The sequence below is a fragment of the Chroicocephalus ridibundus genome, chromosome 8 (assembly GCF_963924245.1).
Source record: "Chroicocephalus ridibundus chromosome 8, bChrRid1.1, whole genome shotgun sequence".
In the NCBI taxonomy this organism is placed as follows: Eukaryota; Metazoa; Chordata; class Aves; order Charadriiformes; family Laridae; genus Chroicocephalus; species Chroicocephalus ridibundus.
The window spans coordinates 13,941,649-13,959,493 of NC_086291.1; the positions used below are offsets into that span (position 1 = coordinate 13,941,649).

At 35.3% G+C, this 17,845-nt stretch overlaps 1 protein-coding gene across 12 annotated transcripts in view; it reads right to left on the minus strand.

The window, feature by feature from the left end:
- The window catches only part of FUBP1 (far upstream element binding protein 1), a 44,471-nt gene that overhangs the window by 19,575 nt on the left and 7,051 nt on the right, over positions 1–17,845 (minus strand). For 2 of the 12 annotated variants that reach the window (XR_010072229.1, XR_010072227.1), the window contains exons 10-20: positions 17,693–17,794; positions 16,914–17,016; positions 16,730–16,830; positions 16,130–16,271; positions 14,750–14,910; positions 13,979–14,133; positions 13,815–13,894; positions 10,793–10,921; positions 10,060–10,134; positions 5,254–5,399; positions 1,611–3,714 (exon numbers count right to left, since the gene is read on the minus strand). Coding sequence is in view for 5 of the 12 variants with exons in the window: in XM_063343701.1 (XP_063199771.1) it covers positions 3,676–3,714; positions 5,254–5,399; positions 10,060–10,134; positions 10,793–10,921; positions 13,815–13,894; positions 13,979–14,133; positions 14,750–14,910; positions 16,130–16,271; positions 16,730–16,830; positions 16,914–17,016; positions 17,693–17,794 (1,233 nt within the window). In the remaining 7 variants the exon portion in view is untranslated. Of the gene's footprint in view, positions 1–113; positions 3,715–4,526; positions 4,880–5,253; positions 5,400–10,059; positions 10,135–10,792; positions 10,922–13,814; positions 13,895–13,978; positions 14,134–14,749; positions 14,911–16,129; positions 16,272–16,729; positions 16,831–16,913; positions 17,017–17,692; positions 17,795–17,845 lie in introns of those variants that run through there. The other 10 variants (XM_063343701.1, XM_063343706.1, XR_010072226.1 and 7 more) reach the window with 9 other exon arrangements.

The window sequence follows — 17,845 nt, forward strand, 5'->3', positions numbered from 1 at the left end:
GGGTGATGTTAATTCACAGAACTACTAGCTGCTGCAATATCTTTCCTCTGAAGCTGTTATTTCAAACTCACAAAGGCAGGGATAGGAGCATAAAAAAGACAAAAACATTGCTATTATTATCCATCAGTTTACATTTATTGAGAAAAACCATACAAAAAACATTATACAGTTAACGTGTACCCATATTACATACAATGTCAATGCAAGCTCAAAACCACATTTTTGTAAAGCATTCAATTTACCTCAAGTCCAAGCTGCATCTCCCTAAGACACTGTTCCCATCACAGTTGCCTTTTAAAGCCAATCTTCTTTTTACACACGGGTAGTTTCTGCAGAGAACACTTTTCTCAGGACGAAAAGGCATTTCACATGCACGCAAGAGAAATATTTGTGCATACATACTAGTTTTATAAGCTATTACTAGGGAAGAGGGAATCCTGTCAACTGTATGCTTTCTGAAAAGCCCGGTCCTCCCTTCCTCCCCCCACTTCCAGAAAAAAGCAAAATTAAAAAGCTTTTAGCATGCAATGGAAAACTCCAAAATTACTTTGGAAGAGAAACAGTGGAGAAACAGTTTCTATCATCCAATAAAATACCACTAGTAAAAAAGAGGAGCTATTGCAAGATAGGCTGTGCAAGTGAATAATGAACCTGTCTGCCTGGACAATTTCAATAGATGACTTATGATCATGCTAGACTGAACATTATCCACCTGACATTTTATTTCATGTCCTATTAAAGTACAGGCTGCAGAAAGCGATACGAAAATGCTCTTCCTACTTTGAACACTATGCTTCCTTTTTAAACTTCTTGTACTCTTCACATTCTACTTAATTTGTGGGACTCTACTGGAGGAAGGGAGGGAAGCAGGAAACATTTAAAGACACCTTTTGGACAAGTTCGTTACATTTCTAAGGAAGTCCAGTTATCTTTTTGGATCAGGAGAACTCCAATAATCTATTTTCTGTTCTCCTAAGAACTATAAGTTTGGAGACAGTTGAAAAATAAGCACTACGTATACTTAGCACAAAATAACATGTCTGTAAGCCCAGCAGTGAGAAAGCTGAAAGTCAATACACCTCAAACGCTACACACAAGAATATGTCATCTTCCACACGCTAACATTACTCCAATAAACTGGCTTTTTCTTCTCTATCTCCTCCCACTGGCTAAATTTACAACTGAAAGACTGTTAGGATATTTTAGGAACAACAGTTATCATGTAAAAGGAAGTGAACAAATGACTCACCCCAACACTAAATTCACAGTATCAAAATCCAAATGGTACACACCTAACCTTTTCTCACATCAAAAATGAAGTTACATGTTAAACTACAGATGAAATATTAAGTGGCTTGAGAAACTGAAGCACAGCTATTAATTTAGTTCAAAAATTCAATATATCTAAGCTTGGCTGTTTAGAAAAATATAAATTAAAATAGATGGTTTATATTATTAAATCACAGTTTAGAAACTTAACAGATTATGGAACATTTATGGTCAAACAAATAATACTTTAAAGAATGAAAAGTGATCAAAACAAAAAATTATACCCTACACCATTATGTATGGGATACATTTCAAATCTGTTATGTTTTTGCCAATTTTACCTTCTACATGGAGCCCTTCTATGGTCCATGCTCATCGGCTCACCAATGGCATACACTCAAAGGATTCCTCTTTACTGGTAGTAACTATCTCAGGACCTGATTCTATGAGCTATGATTTGGTGCTTGCAGCATCTTCAGCACTGTGTGTGAAAATGAAGGCAGTATTTTTGAATATTTTTCTTTGATGTACAGATAAGCAGGACTTTTGAAAGAGGAGCAGCACATTTTAGAAACAGAATAATCAACAAAAAAACCAAATAGATGCTGCTTTACTTTAAGCTAAAAAAAAAAGAAAAAGAAAAAAAAAACAAACAACAAAAACCAGAAACAAAAACCTGTACCAGACCATCTATAAGACATACAAACATGTTAAACTATCAAAATATACAGCAATTCAGTTAAAGTATCAAGAAACAGGATACACTGACTGCTATATAGATAAAATATTATTTGCTGTACTGTTAACATTTAATTGGTGCACATGCTTTTTCAGTTAAAACATACTGATCTCTGAAACTCCAAAATATGCTTTCCTACCATGTCAAGTATTAATAAGCAAACTAAGTTATCTAAAAATTCCACTAACATACTATAACTGTAAGACAAGTTATCAAGTTCAGTGATAACAACAAGTTGTCATATTCTTTATACTTAGGTCTTACGGGCTTAAGTGGAAATAGTGCCCTAATATAAAAAACATTTGTGAAGGCTGTTGACATTTCTAACCAAGGTAATTCCTATATATTTTTAAAGGTTTTGATTCTTTAATTGCAACAATTAGCTATTTGAGGAAAAATAACAAAAATTACTTATTCTGATCAAGTTTAATTACTGCAATCTACTCACATTTTCTAAAAAAAAAAAAAAAAAAAAAAAAAGAAAAACCCAAAAAACCAACATATTTACCTAGAAATATAAACAGTTGTTTAAAAACTTAAAAGACTTTCCACTGAAATGGAACCGTGAGTAACAATGCATTTGGGGAAGCAGCAGATTGCTTTTCAATACACAACCACAAAGATCTCACAGGGACAACATTAATGTACTGAAATATATTAATTTATATACTTCCTTAGGTTGTGCTTACCTGTTGCTTTTTTGCAGCAGAACCTAAGGTGGAAGGTCTGGGAAGGCACTGTGAAGTATAAATAATTGCACTGTTTGCAATTAATAAAGATTTTATACCTTAAATGAATCAAAATCAACAGCCTCCATTTTGTGAATGATAAAGAATCCAGTGAATTTAATTTTGCTCAGTTTAGTACATAATAAATGCACCATTCTATAAGGTTATCTACAAAATACCATGCAAAATATCTGAGCTATTAAACTTCATACCCTACACTAAAGAGAGAAAATACTGTCCTAGCCTTTTTTAAGCTACCAGAATAACTCCTAATTTTAAAAGGGATAAAAATAATTCCTTCTATTTCTACAGCACAATACATACATTGCTAATTACCTGAATAAACTACTTCAATTTTCAAGCCTTAACTTCTACTTCTCTGTGCAGCCACCCTAAAAGAATTTACTCTCAAAGCAACAATATGGTGTTCCAAAAGATAAAGCAAGTAACAGTTATAGAATTATTTAAAACATACCTACATCACTACATATCTGCAGACTATCTGAAGACAAAGACAACTTCTGTCTAACAAGTGGTTCCAAAGACTTCAATGTTACAATATGCATACTTTAAAACACTGAATGAAACAGCTGTCTCAGGAGTACTACTGAAAAAAAGCTATTACTCAGATAAACAGAAACATGATTTTCTTTAGCTATTGCTAAACGTTTCCAGAATACTTACCCACAAAACTCATATTATGTGTATGTATATATATACGCAAACCTATGTTTCTGAATTAAGAAGCAATTATGATTTCCTAAGATATCAGCACTGTATTCCAACATAATAGTCACACAAGTATGGCATTTTCATTATGTGGAACATTGACAAAAAGATACTGTTGCAGTTCATCAATTTGTCATTCTGATGTACTTACAGTGCAATGCTCCTTGAAGGAACAATCAAGGATGATACACAGCACAGTCCTCCTCACCCCTATAGAGCTAGTTCTATACTGGCTGGATCAAACCTGCACTTCAACAGACAATGGCAAGACAGACTGTATTGCATGTAGTCTAATATATGCAAAGAGCCAATAAATATGCAAAGAGCAAACATAGGATTTCAAGAGAATCAGATTTTTAGTATGAGCATTAGAGCAACAAGAAGTTTCAAGTATATATAAAAAAAATAATCAATTGTTTCAAATATTTGAGTATTTACAAAAACAGAAGTTATCTGCTCTGCAGGAAGTTCTCAACCACTCCCCACCACTCAAACAAAACAGCGTTTTAAGGACAGATGCAATTTTTTTAACTACTATGCATACCACATTGACTTTTCTACACTGAATTTTGAAGTGGACTACTTTAAACTGAAGGCTTAAGCACATTACACTTAAATCTTTATAACTAGTCTGAAAAAATCCATAAAATAGTTATGCAGGAACAGTTTTGATGTATTCAATTAAGAACAAAAGTTATCTGTTATAGCAGCTGCACAGGGCTGAAACAGTGGTCATGTATAAAAGGAAATTTCACTGTTAATGCAATGGAAGTATGCCAAAAGATAACCTTCTTAAACACATGCAGTTTTAATCAAATAGAAAGAAAATTAAGGTATCAAAATTACTGGTGCTAGGCAGCAAAATACAATGAATGAAAGAGATCCTCCATCTACAACTATTCTGCAAGAGGGGAAAAACATGCTAATGACAAGCTTTTAAACTCAACAAGGTTTCATGGGGGGGGGGGAAAAAATCTCATTTGTGTACAGGTACCTTGATTCAGCGTTGCAAATCAATCCTATAATTCTTTATATACCCACATATCCAACTTACCGACACAGGAGGTTTCATATTATTTATTGTAAAGCACAAAACAGGCATTTTAAAAGTGATAAAGTATACATTGAAAAAGTACATTTATATCACAAAGCATTGACCACATAATTGCAAATACATTTGCTGGAATGTGTACATCTACACTAATACTAAAAACAAACCATTTTTCATTTCTACACAGAAATATTACCTCCTATCAGTAGTGATAGATATTTTGTACATTTTCAAAAACACTATTTTTTTTAACCAAACAAAATTAAGATCTTCATCAAGGCGTCTGCATCCATACATTTAACAAAGGTTTTTTCCCCCACACAATGAAGCAAATACTGTATTGTCCACTTCTTATTATTGGCCCTGTGCAGAAGAGATACATAAGAGATACACAAAAAGTTAAAGAAAATCCTTTATATCGAGCTAACTCAGGAGTGAAGCCTTTAAGAAAGAAAAATTGGTTAATGTAAATGATGGTGGCTTCTTGCATGGTTTTCAAAACCCTGGGAGGAGAAAGTTTTTCTTTTTTTTTTTTAAAAAAAACCATAATCACCAAACATATGGACAGATACAGAACTCAAGTTACCAGGTAAACAAGTGTCATCTATTAATTATCCTGATAGTTATTTTGCTAGAAAAAAGATGCATACTCCAAAGGTAACAAAGCAGGAGACATGCAAAAAAATATCTACAACCACTGAAATGTAAGCCAGCCAAAAAACACTTAAACTTTATACCTGTGGTGCAGGAGGATGTTGTGGCATTCCCTGTGGACTTGTCTGGGCGTAATATGCTGCCTGTTGCCTGTAGTACTCAGCCCATGCTGCGCTGTAATCCGGCTGACCACCTGGCGGGGCCCCAGCAGGGGCAGGAACTGCTTGACCTACAAGTAATTAAAATTATACAGCTTTGTTGTTGCAATAGAAATGAGAAAATTTCAAAACCTTGCTGCCTAACAAACGTCACCTAGCTTCTTGCAATACTCCTCCAAGGCTTTTGAATAATCTTGTGGCTGCCTTTTTTTTTTTTTTTTTTTTTTTAACCTAACCACTCATCCTATTATTTTAATGTAATGATTCCCATGTAAAGCAAAACTGAGGAACCATAAGGATGTTTTGTCCACCTCTTGAATCATGTTCCAGAGCAGAAGTCTTTTAAAGCCTGCTGACCTAAACAATCAGAAGTGTTTAAATTAAAATACAGGTCAACAGGCAAGATTACTTTTTTGTAATCCACCTAGATTGACTTTTATCTTATTGTACAGACTGCGTTAATTAATTCACCAGATGCCAGTTCATTCATTCCCCTAATTTTGGCCTTCTTAATGGCAATTGCTAGGTTATTGCAGATTATATTTTTCAAAGAGAGCATTAATTTTTGTAACCATTTACTCAGCATGTACACACATACATGTACACAAACACACTCTCCCAAACTTACATCTGAGAACTACCGGTCCTTCCAACAAAATCAACAAAAATTACAGCCAACTTGTTAGGACCTCAGACATGCTGTTCTTCCAAGGAAGGTTTGTCACAGACATCTTTACGTAATTTCCCCCTTCTTTTATTTCAGAAACATTAAATGCACTTCACTTATTACCACCATCCTCTTCACAATTTTTTATCTGAAAGGTGCTTCTGCAGTTACCAGTGCAGAATGTACCTGACTATAAGCAGAACAACACTCTCTATCCTCTATCCAATCAACTGTTCTCACACTTGCATGCATCCACATAGAAGGGTTTTATGTGGAGTGCTTCATTATAAGTTTCTTGAACTTCCAAAACAGAACAACTATTACCACTGTGATAGGACATTAGATTTTTGTGATCTGTATTCTTAAAGGGTTATTTTTTCAAATCAAAGTTTTAGAGCCAGAATTAGGATACTACCAAAAAGCGTCCCAAGTTTTTTCTAGGACATGACGAAAAAAACCCACAAAAGTAAAAAGCCACATCCAATCACACTACATCAAATAAATCCAAGGAAAATGCAAGCCTGCACCCTGTCCAATTCCATGTGCACCTCATCTTCTGTTCTGCTATCAAGAAAAAGGGGGAGCTTCCACACAACCAGGGCTGAAAGTTTTCAGTCCTACCTGAAACCACCTCACCATTTATTTGGATACAAGGCCACTGAGCAACCTTCTGGGGAACCTGAGCATCAAAGACTCTAACAACTGTTTTCTAGGCTATCAGACAGAAGGTTGGTTTTGTTTGCTTGTTAAAATACTTTTACACAGAAAATTCACATGAAGAATACTAACTATCCACACTCCTCTAACATTTACGTGTATTCTCCTAATCCTCTCAAAAACCTTGTGAGCAGAGAATGTCAACATTTGGCAAAGCACTATCCTAAACATCTTCAAAATACAATCTACCATTTTCCAACTCTCCATACAACTTCCGTAGTTTTTCCACTCACACTGCAGATTTATTAAAAAAAACCTCTGCATCACTTTTTGGGTTAAATAGTAAAGCAACTGTTTTCCTAGAAAAAATGACGTACATTTCTTCAAATCTTAAGAGCTGAAATAATATTTTACACAATTTATACTTAAAATTTCCCGCAACTTACAATTTCTACTTCTCATCAATTATTTTTAACAAAAATTATTTTTAGTATGGTTACAAATTATCCCAGGATACACAAGTTCACTATTTGAGATAGTAATTCTACTTACAAATTATTTAGTTATATCATAGTTGTCAGCACAGCCTGATGTCAAAGCCAAGACATTTTTTGTGCCCTAGGACCTAAGAACCTGCTGACGTTGAACTAGCTATCCCAAGGCAGTGCTGAAATTCAAATAATAGATCAATTATAGGAAGTTTAACATCCGCTCAAACTGGACTTCTGTCCTGAAATGGGTTAGTAAAAATTCAAAGTATTTTAGCTGAAGCATTCTCCTACAAGTACTGCAAGTAATTCTGAACCTACACAGGGAATTGAGCAGTTTAGTCAAAACTTCCTTTCAGTGTACAGAACTGCACCGAGACAGTACACACTCATTAATATCCAGATTCAAGTGGAACACTAAAAACCAAGACCGAATAAACTACATACAAAGGAAATACAAGAAACACAGAATACCTCCCCATTAAGGAGGGCTAAGGAAGAAAGTGCCAGATGATTCTTCAGTTCTTCCACTACTCAAATCATCAGGGCTGATTCTAGTAAGAGAAAACTATTCTTTGTCCTCTTTGCAGCATAGAATGCTGAGGAATCATTAAAGAACAGTTCTTCTACTTTATTATGGAACCCCTTAGCTATAAATCAAGCCCACAAGATATTAGAATAACTTTAAATAATAATTTTACAAACTCCTATAGTGCCATACAGATAATTTACTGAAGTGACTTCATGTTTAGAGGGAACTGTTATCCTTGGGAAATTTTTAGGGACCAGTTAACACACATCATTATTTCAGCTCTTCTTCTCTATTACTTTCATCTATAGGTCTTCAAAAAGCTAAACTACTGTTCCATTACCTGACAATACTTGAGGGAAATTTAAAACAGACTTTTTGAATTTATTAAGTAGAGTACCAAGAAAATAGATGGTCTGTCACCTACAAGATCCATGTACAGTAACTTACGAGAGTGCTTTTCAGTCTTATTTTAATTGTATTTGCTACTCAAAGCAATAGTCCCTGACCAAACCAAGAGTCTGAAAAAGGAGATGGACTTTGCCACTATATTTGCGAGTTGGAAAACAAGTTATTTTTAAGTCAATATTTTATACACTAAAAAAATAGGAAAGTGTTCTCTGTGATTAGCCAAGTCATATCACACCATATCACATGGTATCTTTCATTACAAGATTTTCAACATGCTGAAGAAACAAAAGTTCTTGTGATTTACGCAGTCAAGTTACACAGGTCCAGACATCAAGAATTCTCCTTCAAGTAAAGAACTCAATTTGAACTGAAAAAAAGAAATGAAGATCAGAACTGCCCTTCTGCTTTTCCTCTTTTTTGATTGTTGTCTTGGGATTTTTTTAATTTGCATTTTAAGAGCAATTCTTCACATATCCCAATGTCTATTTTTTTTGGGTTCACACTCTTCTTTGGACTTGCTCCCAGAAACTCTACCCTAACACCTTATAACTAGCTACTATTTAATTACAGCAAATGCAAGACTAGTGCAACCCAGACCTTGCTTTCCAGAGACAGCAAATCAGAAAGATGGCAGAGCCCCTGCCAACAAAATTATTCTTAGAAAAGGCAGTGAAAAAAACCCCACAACTTTGCATTGAAGAATGCAAGCTGAACTAACAGACAGTAAATTGAAAAAAAAAGCAGTAAAATGAAACAGGAAAAGAAAAATGGAAAGGCCCATCACATCTTAAAAATCACGTGTCAGGGAGTTCTGTTGCAATTTTCTTAGTCTGATACACAATTCTTGAAGTAAATCATCGTTATATATTTTCTGCTTCATTTCATCACTTATGCTGTGCCAAAATAAAGAAGAATAAAGGCAGTTATGCCCTGGCAAATAATTTCAGATCAACCTGGTAAAAGGTTGGTAACATGAACTAAACATGCTATTCATCTTAACTCCAAATGCTATTTAATATTCCATGAAAAAAAAGAGGTGCAGTTGGAAGAGGGAAAAAAAAAAAAAAATAAAAATCACCAAACCCTCCCACCCACACAAACAAAAAATCCAAACTAGATGCTGCTGTATGTCTGGTCAAACAGAGATACCAGGGAAAGCACTGGCATTCATAAACCCACTAATCATCAACATACAAATCTTCATGAACTAAAATATCCGTGGGAGGACACTGTGGACAAAATACTGACCTGCAAGACATTCCCATGATTTAAAAGGTAAGAGCATCTTCTGACAATGCATCAAGATCTTTCCTTACTCAGTAAACGATGAAATTATCAATTTAATAAGCAAATACATTTCAGTTTTATAGATCAGCTCAAGCAAAATATTTTCAAAAGGCCAGAAACAACATATAACCTGCAGTTTAAACACAGCTCTTAATTGCTGCAAAGCAAATACTATTTAAAAAAAGGGCATGATATAAATGAAAGCCAGTTATGATGCTTCAATAACCTGTAACACAGAGAGCAAGTTACAAGAAAAAAACCACATCTGTAATCTTAAAAGCATTAGGAAACAATTAACCAAACAAGACAAACAGTGGCTTCATAAAGTAGATCAAAGTTGAACTCCCAAACTTATGAAATATACTTTAAAAATATACTTAAAAATACTCAGATTGAAGTATTTAAAATACATTGTTTCCAAATGATCAAATATAGATATCTCATTAGGTATAAAGTATTTTTGCAAAGCTCATTACTAGCATGAGTACAAGTAAATGCCTTTAACACTACACAAATTTGTTAAGTCGTGTTTTTCTGCAGGGTTGAGGCCCTCTAGCACTACATGGTTCAGAAGACACATGGATTATGCATTTTTATTCTTTTGGGGTAACCCCCCCCCATCTCAAACTAGACACAAGTCTCCTAAACCATTCTACTATGCAACAACAGGAAAAAAAACCCTGCATACATACCCATTTTTTTGTAGTACTCCTCCCAGGCCTTGGTATAATCAACTTGCCCTGCTGGTGCTGGATTTGGCTGATCTCCTGAATTACATCAAGAAGAGTTGAAATAAAACTACTGGGTTTTGTTTCTTACATAGAACAATTTACAAATCATCAGCTGAATGTTTCAGTAACAATAACATCACTCAAATCTGTACCTACCTGGTACAAGCTACTACAAATATAAACAATTAGAAAAGACACCACAAAGGAACAAAGAATTGTTCAGCATTCAGCATGTTTTTGAGATTCAGGAAGTGCACACCACTCACCAGTACAAAATACTACCTACAATTTAAGTGGTAAGCCTCATCCAGGCATAACAATTATACCAATACAACAAAATACTACAATTTTAATTGTCCTAAAACCCCTGGAAGTGATGTAACTATTTAAGCAAACGGCAATTAACAGTTTGGCTCATTCCATTTTTACTTATGAGTGACTGCACTATGTAGACGTAATTAAGTCAGCTCAAGTAGCAGCAAAATTCTCTTTGGAGTATATTACAAGAGAAATACATTACCCTTATTACTGCTGAAATTAAGAAAAGCAATACTGAAGGCTGTAAGCAAGAGTTTTCCAAGAAAACCAGGTATCTTACCATTAGTTTACCCAATATATGAAGACAACAATAAAAAACAATGGGACATCTACACCCCCAGCAATGACAAATTTATTCATTTTAGTTAACAGCTACCTTGTCCATTAGTTTGGGTTGTAGCTGGTCCACCAGGAGGGGCTGCAGGTGGTGGCTGTGCTTGCTGCTGATAGTAGTGAGCATAATAAGCTGCCCACGCTGCTGAATTGGGATCTGTTCCTGGCTTACCTATGAAAGCAAAACATTAAGTATTTTAAAAGTAGTATGAACTGAATGCTGTCCTCAACCCTGTCCTAAGCACTCATATTTTCCTCCAAGGAAAAATTCATCTATACCAAATAACCATATACATCCTGTAAGTATCTTTTCTTTCTAACACAAACTTTCGATCAGGTTTCAGACAAGTGTACTGTAGGAAGTATACTTTCATAGGACTGATGAGAGAGAATCATTCTAGAACCCCTACTACTACAATGTCACTTACTAATTTTTAAATGTGATAAACAGAAACAGATTTTCAAGTTTAAACAAACAGCCATGTTACTAAACGGTAGCAACAATGAATCATTTTAGGACCAAACAATTTCAGTAGTTTCACTTTTCTTATAACCTCACACTAATGACACTGGCACAGGTGGAGGAGGCATGCCAAACACATATTTCTGAAACGGAAGAATACAAATCTTACTAGGTATTTGCAATGCTTGTCAGTTAAACTTTAAGGTAACAGTAAAATACAAACCACACAGTATTTTAAGAACCTGAATCCCCACACATGGCTATAAAGCATCACTGTTTACTTACAGCTTTTTAGAATAACAAATAGCAGCAACATTGCATCTTCTGCAGCTATCTCCATGTTTCCCTTATTTTTAACTACACCTAGGTAGGCCAACGATGCCGCTTCCTAGAGCCTTATTTCTCAGTTTTTCACATATAGCGTTTAGGAATGGCTTATTCTTGCTGAATCACAAAAATTGATTACATTACCAGATTAGCAATCCAGAAAACCTGCAAATCTACTATTAGAGAACTAACGTTGTACAACACAACCAGCATCCTTTAACATTGTTTGCATCCTGAAAGAATAAAAATACCTGCAAATAAATGCAGCCAACTGAGGGGAGAACTTCACATGAGGACATAGACACAACTGATACTTTAAAATAACTACACACAGAGCTGAATATATTCCGCCCGAAACACAAAATAGTTAAGGGAGTGACTAATGGAAGAGAAAGAAGAAATCCCCTGAAAAAGGCAGTCAGGGAGAAGAAATCCACTACACAAATTTTTTGCAGTATTTCATTTAGCATTGAAGTCAGATGTAACCATTTTAAACACACACAGTACTATCAGCATACAGAAAACAACGTCAACATGCTGTTTCCTTTTCAAATTACATTGCTTCCATCAACAATAGCGGATTTAAACTAACACGTACTATATTCTAAGGTTACCTGCAAATATCAAATAAGCCATTGCTCGGTTCCCCCCCTCCTTCCCCTTAGTAGCTACTTCTCTAGAACAGAAGAACACAGAGCAGGACTCATTAAATTTCCAAAGAAATCTGACTGTAGTAACTAGCTCCACTTTCACGTGACAAGAGGCAATCATGGTTCTGGAGAAAGCACCTCTGAAAAAAAACTAAAATAACCCATTTGTTACACTGAAATGAGCGACTAAGTGGACAACTGTACAAAACTCATCCAAATAAATGCTAGTCAAAAGAAACACCAACTTCAATTGCACATAGGAAAACTTCATTAACTTTTTAGAGAGTATTTATCCAAAAAATTGTTATAAAATCAAGATGACATCAAGGTGGATATTTGCCATTTTTCTTACAGATCTTTATGGAGATAAACGACTTCATAAAAAATGAAAAGGCAGCATGAAAAAGGCTGTAACGTTTTGGCAGTGGTTTTGGATTAAATTACACTTTCGGTATGCTTAGACTTCAAGCCAACTCACTGTGAATCATTCTTTTTAAATAATGACAATAGGCATTTTTAAATACCGAACTGAATGCATGCAGAGGTACCTTTTATAGAAGTTAAGGAAATGAAACCAGAGATGGTTCTTTGCCAAGAAAGGATATATATAAGACTTGAACATGAACAGAACTCTCCGTAGATTGTAACATCCTCCAAAGCCATCCCCTTTTTCACTAACGAAACTTGTGTCAGGACCAGTGGCTATCAGAAAATATTTATTCAATTTATAACAAAAATAAAATTGTGATCTTTTGGCTGAAGTTCTGAAAACGCTCTACCTCAAACAAATGAGGTACAAGTGACTTGAGCATCTAGCCTTACCATGCCTTCTGTGACTGCAGTTCCGTTTCCCCATATGCTCTAGTCCAACCAAAGGATGTAACTTAAAGAAAAGCAGGATACTAAAACTTCGGGAAATTGTAATTAAGTAAAGACTCCCAGTCTTCATGAAGATAAACAGAAATAGAAGAAACAGATTCTACAAAGATGGGTTTCAGAAGAAAGCGCAAAACTATTATAAGCAAAAGCTCAACACGTATTCCTAACTAGTTTTACTGTATTAACAGCAGTTCAACAGAAGTTTTATCCCTCAATAAATGGCTGAACAAAATACATTTGCATCAGACCCTAAGAAAGAATCCTCATATAGGTCAACAAAAGCTGGAAATACGTAATATAGCAGAAACCGTTCAAAGTCAGGATCAGTGAGATTGTAAGGAGCACTGCTTAAAATAAAATACGAAGTCATTGACTATTACGGAAAGAAAACACATCCTCATTAAGGAACTTCATGTGAAAACATCCCTTGTAAGAAAAATGAACTGATTTGCAAATAATCAGTTAACCAAGAGTCTTGCAAGAAGTACCATAAACTGGGATGCAGTATCAGTAATGTTTAGTAAAGAACATATTCCAACTGTAATAACTGAATTTCAACATCCCACTAGCAACATGCAGGAAGCGTAGAACACACGTAAACTGACAATCAGTAAAGCCCAAAGAATAGGAGCTTTTTCACATTTACCAAGTGTAACACACATGAACTGTGAAACATATATACTTGAAGGACAAAATTATGTACTTAAAGTATATGCACACTACAGTACAACTGTGACATTTCTTACCTGGATCTGGTGGATTTGGTGGCTGCCAATGCGGGTAAGCATTTCCCCATCCTTGTGGAGCATACGGAGCTGGAGGACCACTACAAAAGATCAAGTCATACACAGAGTGAAAGCCAGTCCCAGGTCACCCTACAAAAAAGGAAGCCAGCTGAAGCAGTACTTACTGAGGTGCTGGGCCAGGAGGCCCTGGATTGTAAGGAGCTGGGTTATATGGTCCCATGGGAGCACCAGGACCTGGTGGCCCAGGAGGTCCGTGTGGGCCAGGAACAACACCATGGGGTCCATGGGGAACAGGTGGGCCCAATGGATTTACTGGACCCTGTAACAAGAGTGGCACACAGCTGAAAACAAACCTTGAAGTTCTCAATTTTTCACCAGTTTATAAGCATCAGTCTAAACACTTTAAGAATTTTACAAATAAACATTGACTTCTCCACAAGTTGCATTAAAAAAGTGCACAAACTAAAACAAGACTACCAGTGTTTTAAAGTAAACTGATGCTAATCTTGCTAATTAAACCTAACATCAGGTACAAAAAACAGGTAGTAAATTTGATTACATGCATACACATGCAAACAAAAGTGCAGTGAATTTAAATTGTGTAAACTTGGATTAAAACTCTACCTAAACAGAGTTTAGTAGCTTTAACAGTATCAAGGATATCTTTGAAGTAAAATTTTTCATTATGCACAACGTGTGCACCTTCAACAACACATCATTAAAAAATACACTATATTATATTGAAGTAAGCAACTGTTTCTTCCCATTTCAAGTTTTTGCTTCTTTTGGAGCATCATGTTTATATTACTTTAAACATAGATTACCATTTATTATTATCAATATATTATCTAATTAAGTAATTTGGAAGTCTGCTCCACAAAGGAGACTCTCTTCCTATTCTGTTTAGCTACAATAGTAAACCAAAATACACTCACTCCAATCTTTTCTTCTATAAGTTGTCGTGCATAATCTATTTGCTGAGGTGTTCCACGGATAGTAAACATCTTCATGTTTGGATCCGCGTTAGGTGGAGGATTTCTTTGAAGTTCTATTCTAGCACCAGACTGCTGGCTTATGCTTTTAATAGTCTCACCACCTACAACACAACATACAGCTTTTGTGACATGCATTGAAGTTAAAATACTAAGATTCAAATCAGAGAAAGTCAACTGCACGGAAGCTGAAGACAGAGAAGTGAGAAGACACCTATTCTTATCAGCCATACAAGAACATTCTAACAGTAACTAAAAAAAAACCTCTTCAGTGTAGTATAGAGCTTTGATTTCAATAAACCACTAAAAATAAGTTATTTTTTAAAATTAGAAGACCACAATATTGTTGCTCAGAACAGTAAAGAATTCCTACAATGTTGCCTGGATTTTTTGCATTCATATAAAGATGTAAGATTAGACACAAATAACAACCGATACACACGGTCATCAGTAAATACAACCTTAAAGCCTAACCTCCCTATAAAGCAGTAGGCAAGCACAGATGACAAAAAACAACCAGAACCTGACCAGCTGGTAAAGTCCACATTTTTTGCAGTGCACTAAAACCAGAAAGTTAAATTCCCTAAACTAGTTCTTCCTCTTATAGGATCCTGAGAAGTTAATTTTATCATTAGTACACACAAAGTTTTCAAAACAGGGGTCGTTTGGCATTTAAAAACAAAAAAACCCAAACCAAACCAAAAAAGTCCATCAACCTCCCAGGGCAAGAACTGAACTATGTCAGCCTGTCTGTTGTGTCGGAAAACACATTACAAACAAGAGATAAGATAACTCAAGCGTTTCATTTAGAAGCATACAGTACACTATTTTTAAAACAAAATTGTTTGAGAAGTAATTATTGTAATAAACACACACATAAAAAATTGTTAAAGGATCCCACCGTAAAAGATCTTCACTCGAATATGTGAAAATGAGTTTTTAAAAGTGAGTTACAGACGCAGTAACATTAGGCTAATCAAGCACTATCAAACGCAAGTTAATTATAAGATACATCACTTAAGAATCTACCAAACACTAACAACATAACTCAGTACTTACTACTTTAAAAAAAAAAAAAAAGGGTTAGATAAATTGATTGGTTCTTGACTTAAAACTACTGGGGTATGCGCTTTGGTGAGGAAGATCTGAAAAGAATATTACGAGTGTTATGATTTAGCAGTATTATGTTGCTCTACTGTACGTGAAAATATTTGCAAAGGCTTCTCTTGAAACATCTCTCTAGTACGGCTATTTGTACAAATAGAAAAGCTGGGAGTATTTTAAACTACACATAAATACACATATATATATAAGATATATTGCCTTTGCCAATGATTAATCCAGTTTTGCCAGTGGGAACAATAAAATTGAATTCCTGTAATCCACCAGGAGGCCCCATGTTCCAGTTGCCTTGGCCTCTACCCCTTCCTCGACCACCAGGTCCTGGTCCACCAGGGTTACCAGCCTAAAGAGAAAAAGCAACAAATTAGCACATTCTATAAGTATTACTGCAAACAAATTATTAATGCCAACTGGTTACATCACATCATTTGTCAAGACAAACCCCCGATTTCCTACTCAGATAGTTTCTATAGTTAAAGCGGTATTTTTACAGAAGAGATAAAACTGTCTTTTAAACATGAATCACAACCCAAAGTAACCACATATTGGCTATTAATACAAGACAACAGAAGTAGTAGTTCTAAAACCAGCCAGATCAAGAACTACCATGACTTCAAATCAGTATTATCAATATCATCCTGACACTTGCAAAACCATAACAGCAAACATACTCCAGACTGAACTTCGAACTAGATTCACATGATACCATTAAATTATTTAGTTACACGCTCATTTTTAAAATTTTAAGTCTTTCCAAAAGTCTGGCAGGAGATTTTAAACAGAAACAACATATTACCCAACCTGAACACTTCGAAGGAGATCTGTAATAATTTCTGCAGCATGCTGACATCTGTCAGGAGGCCCTGTGATTTGGGCTATTCTATCTGGAGTTGTTCCATCATCTGGAATAAAAATGAACTATTCCAGTATATGTTACCAGTAAATTTACGCTCAATTCACAAAAACTTACAGACATATGACCAACCTGGCTTAAATTGGATCCTAACACCAGCATCATTCTGAATCTTTTTTATCATCTCTCCATTTCTTCCAATTACAATACCTACAGCAAATCGTGGTATTGGGACCTTAGAGAGGAAAAAAAATAAGTCAGTATGTCAATGATGCAAACATTCCCACCAAATTCACACAAAGCGTCACATATTAGAAGGGTAAACTAGGGCCAGCCCTATGCGACTTAAGGCTTTTTGAAGTGTGAAACTTAGTATCAAGTCATAAGCCTAGCAAATACTGGACAAAGGGATCAAAAAGAAAGAGATCCCATGCGCTACAGGTTCTCATAGTGGCAGCTACTCCAATGACCATTATGCTTCTCGCAATCAAAGAACAAGAGTTCTAATGGGCCTAAAATGCAGATTCTAGCAGATGAACTTTCAGCCTCACCTCTGATGAACAGTTATAAACTCATGACTTGCAAAATAGGTAAGTATTCTTCTGTAAAGGCCAAAGTCCAATTTCTATAATGACATTATATACTTAGCCATAAAGGTTATTTGCTTATTTGATAAAAAACTCCAGCTAGTTGAAACAGTTCAGAACTGCTACTAATGTAAAGTGAATGCTGCACACCATTTAAAGTCAAAATTTCAGCAATGATCAAGTAATACTTACATGCCACAACCACTTTTGGAATCTGGTTAGGAGCTTTCAGTGGTATTACCAGATATTACCCAGTGGTATTACCATTACATTTTAATGTTAACATCTCAAAATACAGGGAACAAGTTTTTCAACCATGCTTACGTCTATCCCTTCATTTCCTCCTATTCTTGACCCATATTCGTTGCGCACCTCTCTAAAGCCACCTTGATCACGAATTAACTCCAGCACCATTTCCTTGGCTTGCTAAAAGAAGAATAAAAGTTCATTTAGGTAATGAAACATCAGAATGGATTT